Raw genomic sequence first — 10,000 nt, 5'->3', positions numbered from 1 at the left:
TCTTTGTTCTTTATGATTGTCTGTCAATTGCTTAGGAATCCATCTTGCGCTGACTTTTCTGTAGCCAAGTTCATCAAATACAATTCTATGGGCAGAAGTTTCCGAAATTTCAAGACTGCTTGCGATTTCATGAAGTTTCAACCTCCTGTCTTGACGAATAAGCTCATCAACTCGCTTCACATTGTCTTCTGACGTCGCAGTTATCGAACGCCCTCTCCCTTCCCTGTCTGTCAAGTCGGAATGGCCGGTTTCAAACAAATTACACCAGTGTTAGACTTGTGTACGGCTTATAACATGCTCACCATATACATTCTGAAGTTCTTTATGAATTTCGGTAGGATTCAGACTTTTGGCGTTCAAAAAACGTATGACAGCTCTGATTTCCTCCTTTGACCAAGTTTCAAGGTGGGCCGCCATCTTTAAAATCGTCTAGAAATTCATTGTGCAAAATGATGCACTTCATAATTTCTGGAAATATCCGTAAGGAAATAAGGAATATCATGTCGTTTACAGAATTAAAAAAATCTCCACTGGTTGCTGAGCAATGGGCATTTTTCGGTTATTTCTGAAAGAGCCCTCGTACAATCAACTATTTGAGTTTTATTTTATTTCAATTCAAACAGGTCAGATCAACAGGAAGCAACCTGGCCGTCAATCATTGGTTTTTACACATGGCCACAAGGGATATTTTTCTACAAACCAATCCTATAAACAGCGATAATTGGTGTCATTGCAAAAACACATACTCTCATCACCTTTTCAGAAAGGAAATACATGAAGTGGACATCGCTAAGACTAAAGTTTTAAGGTTAATAGAATTCGGGCATTCACTCTTGATCTACATTTTCCAGCAAGCAATTCATCGAATAAAATTACAACAAAAGTCATCACAATCGTCTTCAGACAAAGGAGATATTCGAGTCCATTTAGAAAATTTTAATGAAGGGATAAAATTAATTATCGGTGTTGGCCTTCACGCACCCATTGATGAGTTTGGTCTTGAAAGCATTTTATTAGAAATTATGAAAGAAAGTTTGGAACTTCTTGACAGCAATGGCGATGGTTTTATAACAATGTCAGAGTTTGATCGTAATCATAACAAGGCCTGGGATTACCTTAGAGACACAATTGTCAGTTCCTTAAGGATGGGACCAATTGAAAACCTAGTAATAGAATATTTACGTGATTTATAAGTCATTGTATGTAGAATTAGTGATTGTGTCCAATCTTTTGGCCAAGAGTGTTGGTTAATGATTTTCGGACATAGAATCATTCGAGCATTTGTTCTTTATTCTCCTTATATCTTTATCAATTCCTCTAGAACGTTATCTATGTCAGGGGATTTGCCTAATTTAAGATCGGATGGCATTTTCCTCTTCATCCCTACGTATTGTCGGTGTGTCTTCACTAGGTTCAAAGTTTTTAGGAGTTCTGGACGATTTGTGTTTGAATCGAGTTATCGAGTCCACCACAACATTCTGTCCATCTTGCCGTTACTCCGTCTCGTTTTGTTAGAGGAACACCGTAGTCGTCTTCAATAGCTGTTGATTTGGCTTGTTTGTTTGTTTTTAGTGATCATTTCAAGTTTGTTGTATGCATTTTAAAGGTTCCGGCTCTTCATTTCAATGTCGATGTTGGTGCACTGGTCGTTTATCCATTTTTCTTTTGCTTTGCTCATGCTTTTTCTGACTTCAGTATTGGCCTGCTGATATTGTCTCATTGTTTTGTGTTTATGCGTTTTTTCTCAATTCTCTTCTCTTGTCATACAAATCTAGGACGTCATTGGTTACCCATAGGTTTGATTTCCTACGTTTGTTGCCTAGGATGTTTTTTCGGCAGCTGAGAGCAGTGCATTATTTATAGTGTCAATGCCCCTATCAATCAAATTCAAGACTGCAAATTTACCACCGACCTCTGACAAATTTCTGCGATGTTAGGATCTTTCAATGTTTCTAATCAAAACGAATTCTGACGTATTTTACCGTGTGTTTGGTCTTCAACTTGAGTTGAAAGGTGCACAGAACATGTATCATGATCTCTTTCTATGTCAGTTCCAGGGTGTGTTCTTCTTTTGCAGTTATTTATGTTGGATTTTAAGCGTTGAGGTGTGAGGATGCAGCCAATTTGATTATGACTTGTACCATCAGGAGAGTCCCAGGCCGCTTATTTTTTTAAACGGTTAAAAACTGAAGTTTTCTGTAAGGTATATCAGTTAGACTCCAAGTATGTATTTTATCATAATATATTTTATGATCATATCAATGTGGTTTTTACGTTGTCAATTTATTCCATATGTATGATAGATGATGTGTTGATGTGAAGGCGCTTTATAAATTCAATATATAATTATTATTATTACATATTAGGTAAAAGAAATAAAACTGAAAAGTCGTATGAAGCATGAAGCTGTTTCAATTAGAAGCAGAAATCAAACACAATCAAAAATTTATACAACAACTAGAACAAGCTTTTAAGGTATTACTTGCCAAGTTTAATTAGAAATCCTCCATCGATTAAGGAACTATGCCGGCTATACTTAAGTCGTATAATATACAAATCAAGATATTAAAAATCTTGTTTTTAGCACTGTGATTATCAACCACTCAGAGTCTAAAAGCGAAACAATCAAAAACAAAAATCAACAGAAATTTAAATGATTGGACAAGTGTACGAAAACTAGGCAATTTGATTAACGAAAATGAAGGCATCCGAAAACGAAAGCAGCTGGCCACCAATGCATTCAACCGAACCAAAATTTATGGAATAGAAATAACATATTCAGTGAGAATAAAAGAATGCAGTTTTACGAGGCACTAGTTATTCCAATATTGACATAGAATATCATTGTTGAACCGGGGACCTCACAAAAAAAAGAACTTAAAAGTTTAGATTCATACCACCACAAAAAAATGCATCAAGTAATCAGAATCTATTGGCCAGAGACAATTTCAATTACAAATTATAATCTCTTTGAAAGAACCAGGGTCCAACACCTGAGAACAGTGAGACAAGAAAAGCGATGGAAGCTATTTGGTCATCTTACGTCGAGAAGATAACATCCCAGGCCAAACTGCAATGAGAGAATACTTCCTACATGGCAACAAATATGTAGGGAGACCACCAACATCAATAGTAACTACCCTCAACCAAGATCAAGATCTCTCTACGTATCAGAAATTTCAGGATTCAGATGAGGCCGAATTAATCCATGAAGAACTAAGAAATACTGCAGTTCAGTCCGTAATAAAGTCACAACAAGATCTTAACAGCCTCAAAGCATTGGCCCAGGACCGTGACCAGTGGAAACATTTAACAACTTGGATGTATTGAACAAATATACTCCTCGAATTCTAAAAACTCTGTGGCTGAATCACACAATCCTCAGCAAGCGTCATTCAGACTGCGAGGCTTACTACTACTACTTCTACTACTACTACTACTACTACTACTACTACTACTACTACTACTACTACTACTACTACTACTACTACTACTACTACTACTACTACTACTACTACTACTACTACTACTATATATAATAATAATAATAATACTACTACTACTACTACTACTACTACTACTACTACTACTACTACTACTACTACTACTACTACTACTACTACTACTACTACTACTACTACTACTACTACTACTACTACTACTACTACTACTACTACTACTACTACTACTACTACTACTACTAGTGTATGAAGTGGCCAACTTATTGGAAAACAGGAGATAGAGTCTGAAATAATTTTTCTTCTTCTATCAAGGTTGCACAATTGTCTATATAAAGCGGAATCCACAATCAATTTCTTTCTGAATCTCTCCATTGAGATCTGGCGTGAATCCAATTGACTACAGCAATTGGCCAATTATGTCAAATATGGTCTCTAAGAGTCGAGCAACGTTTTACACAGGAGATTTTTAAAAAAAAGTCAATTCAAAATGCATGGCGTGAGTCCTTGTTCAAAACATTGGTGGATCAAGGGGAAAAAAAGCAAAGCGTTGTTGTAAAGCAAAATAGGAGATTTACAGATGATGTCTTCAATGGCAATTTATTTCCCAAATATTCGATTTGCAAATATGCTGTGTCTTTATCAACTCATTCGCAGACTTAACATTTTTCAAGATAGTCTGAAATTTGTGGAAATAAATTTTATTAAATGGTTGTAAATTGTCAGATTGTTATTGTTTACACACTGGCGGCTACAAGCTTGTAAAATTTTCCAGTTGATTTTTCTCTCGCCCCCGATATAACAAGGGTCTTAAAACGCTACCTTTAAGAACCCCATTCAAACCGGATTTAAATCTGAGCCTTGAATATCATCTATTACCATTCCCATTCATTTATTTAGAGAATTCTGGATGCGCTTATTCAAGTCTTAATTAATTCCATATCGGGGTTTTAATTTATTTACAATACGAGGTCAAAAGCTTCTGAGTCCAAGTCATTGGATGAAATTCGTTGGCCGTGAATATAATATGTCCTCAACAAATTGTAATATCGCCTAACAGGCGTCATATATTGTCCTACACGTTAAGTTTTGCAGTTGGCCAGGGTCTTTTGTAAAGCATATTTAGTGGATATTGCGTTCTGTAAAAGCTCAAGTTTTGAAGGAGGATATTAAGTCACCTACCGTCTATATCTCTGTACTTACAACGTAGTGAAAACATGGCAAGATGAGGCATAAAATAACTTTTATCAGCCAGTACTCTGGATAGACACGCTTTTCATATTTTGGCCAGAAAACTCGTACGTCAAATATCTATCGATATAAGACCTTCATCTTGCCACACACAAAAAGAACAACTCTCAACCCTGGGACTTTATTGAAGACCTAATTGATATTGCGTTATTTAGAGCTCAAGATTTAAGGGGTTTTTCCATCAAGGTACTTACAGCGTAATGAAAACATGACGTCATGAGACATAGCAAATCTCATTAAACAGTTGTCGCACTCTGGAAAAAAAACTTGTATTTAAACATTTGGCCAAAAAAACTCGTCCTTCAATTATCGATTGATTTCAATAGCCCTGATCCTGGCAGAAACAAACAAAAAACTCTCGAACCTGGGACCTTAAGGATGACCTCGCAGGGTCCCATATTTGAGGGCTATTTAAATCAATCGATATTTGAAGGACGAATTTTCTGGCCAACTTTTTAAATACTTGTTTTTCCAGAGTACGAAAATTAGCTGATTAAAATTCAAAACGATTATAAACAGGTTTATCATTATTGATGTTTGTTTATTGTGATTTTATAATTATCCAGGGCTTAGATCATCATTTCCCCGTTCATTTCTTTACACATCTGTGACTTCCGATCAATTAAAGCCAGTAAAATGTGCCAATCCTGTTTGGTATCGAAATTAACGAGATGAAAATTTAATCGAGTTTAAAATTAAAAACGAAAGATTATCTCCATTACGAAATTTAATAACTCTCTGTCCTTAATTGTGATATACATCAAAACTATTTTTAATTATGTTTAAAATATAATATAACCATCTAAGATCCATTTTACTGACCCTCATCTTGGCAAAAAAATGTCAAACCTGGGACTTCAGGAAGACTTCGCAAGTCCCAGGTCTGAGAGTTTTTGTGAAGATTGGAGTCTTTTTTTTTCATTATTATTTGCTTTTGTCCGTTTCACGCTAAAGAAACTGGGAAAGAAAACGTGATGTGCGAGAAGAGGCTAGTTTGAAAGTTTCAGTTTGGAGCTGAAGTGTTGAGTTCAGGACATGTTTTCCAGTCTTCAATCGATGAGAACTTCGAGAAGTTTGCTCTTTTTATGGATAGGGATCAGAACAAGTGTGTATGAAGGGTGCCGTGCCAGACAAAGCAAGAAAGAAAAATACAAGAAAAAAAACATTTAAAAAATCAGTCTACTTATCAGTGAAATGGTAGCACGTCTGACCAGTAATCAGAGGGTCTGATGTTTAATCCCCTGTCGAGAGAGAGAGAGAGAGAGAGAGAGAGAGAGTCTCGGATCTGCTGAGGAACAGATTTATTTCACCAATTTTACTGCACTTATGCAAAATCATTTCATGTACCAGAATGCATATCTAGTGACACTTCTTCCACAATCTTTTCCAAATAAAACGTTCTTTTTAACTTAATAATAATAATAATAATAATAATAATAATAATAACAATAATATAATAATAATAATATAATAATAATAATAATAATAATAATAATAATAATATAATAATAATAATAATAATAATAATAATAATATAATAATAATAATAATAATAATAATAATAATAATATTAATACACCTTTCCCAGAGGAACTATAACAATTTTCCAAAGCAAGTATGAACATGTCCAAAACAAATTCAGCGTTATCTAGCGCAAATTCAAATTTCCAAATCCAATTCGTCATCCCTCTTTGTCCATACTTATTTAGATTCGTCACTTAAAGTTTGATCAAATTCAAACGTTTTGAAGACAAAATATGAACGTTTTCCAATCGAATTCACCGTTTCCAGTGCAAATTCAACATCAACAATTGTATTACGTACGTAAATCAAAACGCAATGAAATATAACAAAATAAAATATCATCATCAACTACATCATTATCACCGTCGTCGTCGTTATCATCATCATTAACATTAACATCATCAGCCTTCTGCCAATCAGTCAAGGGCCAAAGGAACTCACTCTGATTATGTCAACAAATTTGTCGTCAGGAAAACTCAGTTTATCGCCTGTACTTGATCTCCTGATTACCTTTCAGTAACACAGTACCTTTTTACTTACGATTTCTATTAAAATTCACCAAAGCAAGATGCCGAGGGAACTTAACAACACAACAAGTGATAAAGACAAACGAGGTCTGTATAGATTTGACAGGGTTGAGGATTACGTTCTAACTACTCGCTCAGCAAAGGGGAACACTTCGGCCAGCTGCTTTCTCCATAGTGAGAAGAGGATTGAAAGGCCCGATCACATAATAACTTGGGGAGGCCTTCCAAACGCTCCTCGTGCTAAAGGAAATAACCCAAATATTCCCTTAACTAACCCTAAGAAAAATTCAAACCCAATACCTTTAACTAACCCCAAAGAAAAAACAAACACCCTAGGACCTTTACTATAACTGAAGAAATCTTCCGATCTCGAGCAAACCCTAATAGGAAAACCCGTAGTACTGATTTGCACTTTGCACCTAGATAGTTTTCAATACTTCCAACAACAAAAATAAAATAAATTATAAAAGATAACCAAATTAATGGTCATATTACTAATATTATTAGAAAATGTTAAACTGTCACTAATTTATCAAGGTTTCTTCTAGACTTTTTAGAATGCTACTAGCTAGATACATTATATCGCTGAATTAAATAAATAAAGACCTGTCAAGAGACCTACGGTAAAAATACTAATTGAAAGAGATTCTAGACCGAGGAGCTTTCGGAAGCACCCCCATAACTTGCTCAAAAAAATCGAAATGAACCCGGCACCTTCGATCAGCGTGTTCATGAACGCAGAGACTATCTTTGACTTTAGTCAATGACTTGAAAATGTTGAATTTGGTCTAAAACTGCCGAATTATATTTGGACAATGTTCTAATTTGACCGCGATTGCCGAATTTAAACTTGCCAAATGTTATATTCGATCGGGGGAAAGTGTAACAATAATAACAATATTGATAATAGTCATACATCGTCATCATCATCATCATTCTCATCATCATCATCATTATCATCATCATCATCATCAGCAGCAGCAGCAGCAGCAGCAGCAGCATCATCATTGTTTGTAAAGTGTATAAAACTCACCCCAACCAATAAAAAAGGTTTTCAACGATTTCTGCACAAACAAAACATTGAAAATGTTGAGCGAAATATCGCACAATTAATTCAATTTTTATTGGGAGTCTGAGGAAATACAAAAATAAAACTTAAATAATTTAAAAGTAGTACTTCAGAGCCATTAGACTAATTGAGCCGGATGTCATCCCGGTTTCATTCCGCCAGATCTAACAGACCCAGCTAATCATTAACCTCTGGGTAGACAAGGTGGGGAGGGGGGTGTCAGTAAAAAAATGTCGACTGCACCTGGGATCGATCTCGGTCCCTTTGCGTGTGAAGCGAGTGCTCTAACAACTGAGATATCGGGATACCCGATTATTACTTCTGGCAAGTTCATTACAGTGGCAGCAAAAATAAACCCCAACAAAGACAAACAAACAAATGAACAAAAAAAGAGATTTTTTTGGATTCAAAGGATGCTACTCAGACAAGACTACTAGAATTGTAAAAATATACTGAATTGCTTCCCTTTGACCACAACTCTTAGTTCGTCATTATGGCTGGAAGGCCAGGGCTCAACGTACAGTGCGTTCACACGACTTGTGGAATGTGTAACCGAAATTCCAACAAAGTTGCCATATTGGTTTTTATTAGACAAAGCGAAATTAAGTTTGGTTACCGATCCTTTGTCAAAATATAATTCTAGGTTGAATTTTCGTTTAAGAGACATATTATTAATAGTCGCTAAAAATTCAAAAATATTTTTAACAACAATTTACATTCATCAAACCCAGGAAATCACACTCAACCAATTGATTCTTTAGAGGCAAATATTTTTTACCAATAGATCCTCTCTCCTCTGACTATATATATATATTGGTTTGGTACCTGCTTTGAATCTGTGATTAGCCCTATTTTAGATTTCAGCTCTAGATACTAACTTTTAATTCCTTTTCGTATTATACATTTTTACTGTGTTGTTGGAGTTTTAAATTCTTTATCCATCTCTTATACTCTCATGCTCGTTAGACAAATGTCTACATACCTAGAGTTTTTCTTTCTCTCTCCAGACCACAGTATAACTAATAACCTGTAAATCCAGAAGACTGGGGTCCTAAAACGATGTATTTGCTTTTGGTGGAGAATGCTAAAGCTCTGAACAACCATTAGCTTTGATAAAGGATGAGTTTTGACGATACTTGAGATTGTGGGTCAACACTCATGTCTGGTCACCTGGATTTGTATTGCATTATCTAATTGGATCTTTCTGGGCCCGCTAGCGACTATCTCGAGCATTCTTGAAGTAGTTTGATAGGAAGGCAAGTAATTGAATGCAAGTATTGTCGTTGACATAGTTTTGTCCTAATGAAGACCAGGATGACCGGATGATATGTTGATACTAGCATGTATGTCTGGGCAAGATCTTGAGCACTGTCATGAGCACCAGCCACCGTGGCTTTCTGCCGTCTTAGCTCACCTGTGAAATATCCAACAAACTACATCACGGTGGTAACGCCGAATAAACGAATGAGGGAAGAGGGGGCAGTGGGCATTTGTCAGATTGACCGTTTCCCAAAAACAATGTGAAAGTTAAATAAAGTTGATTTTTATTGATTGCCATATCAAAGGAAAAGTAAAATGCCCGTTGGTGATGCCGTTTATTGAGACTTCCTAAAACAGTTCATTATCCCCTAAAGGAACATACAGCCCAAACCTACACAAATATTCGTAATCATAATATTACTTATACCGGATTTAGACTCGTCTTATCATTTCTATTGACACTTTATTTATCAATCAGAAAACTCATTTAGAATATTTTAAATATTTTATTCGTTTCATAAGCGAAGATATAGAAAAGTGTCCGTTGTTAAAAGCGTCTAATGTGATTTTCGAAGACATCTCACTATACTATACATTCCCCTATACGCAGACAAAATAGTAATCATTTTGAGGCCATGTACAGCGGATTTCGACTTGGGCTTGTGTTTTTATTGACATTTACATTATCATGTGGCCATTTTGTCAAAACCATCGAAATCAGCAACAACGACGATCAGAGCAAAAGCAACAACAACAACATCAAGGGCCACCTGAAACCTTTTGGAGAGAGTGGAACCAAAACAGACGTCAATCAAGTAGATGAATTTCAGAGAACTCACCAATTTCTTTTCTGATTTTTTTCTTCCCTCCAAACCTGTTCTTATGCAGCGGGCAGTTATCTCTGACCCTGT

At 35.7% G+C, this 10,000-nt stretch overlaps 2 protein-coding genes across 2 annotated transcripts in view; both read left to right on the top strand.

Moving 5' to 3' along the window:
* Positions 1–2,258, top strand: part of LOC144958943 (uncharacterized) — a gene marked incomplete in the record, with an annotated part of 58,616 nt that extends 56,358 nt beyond the window's left edge. Inside the window, 1 exon segment of the mRNA XM_078891240.1 lies at positions 668–2,258. Coding sequence (XP_078747366.1) covers positions 668–1,193 — 526 coding nt within the window.
* Positions 1–10,000, top strand: part of LOC144959063 (tRNA wybutosine-synthesizing protein 5-like) — a 297,326-nt gene that overhangs the window by 257,951 nt on the left and 29,375 nt on the right. The window lies entirely within an intron of this gene.

The sequence above is a fragment of the Berghia stephanieae genome, chromosome 13, assembly GCF_034508935.2.
Source record: "Berghia stephanieae isolate SIO BIC M18660-M18661 chromosome 13, UCSD_Bste_1.3, whole genome shotgun sequence".
In the NCBI taxonomy this organism is placed as follows: Eukaryota; Metazoa; Mollusca; class Gastropoda; order Nudibranchia; family Aeolidiidae; genus Berghia; species Berghia stephanieae.
Note: the sequence above shows the minus strand (reverse complement) of the source record. Positions and strands in the feature narration are given on the sequence as shown.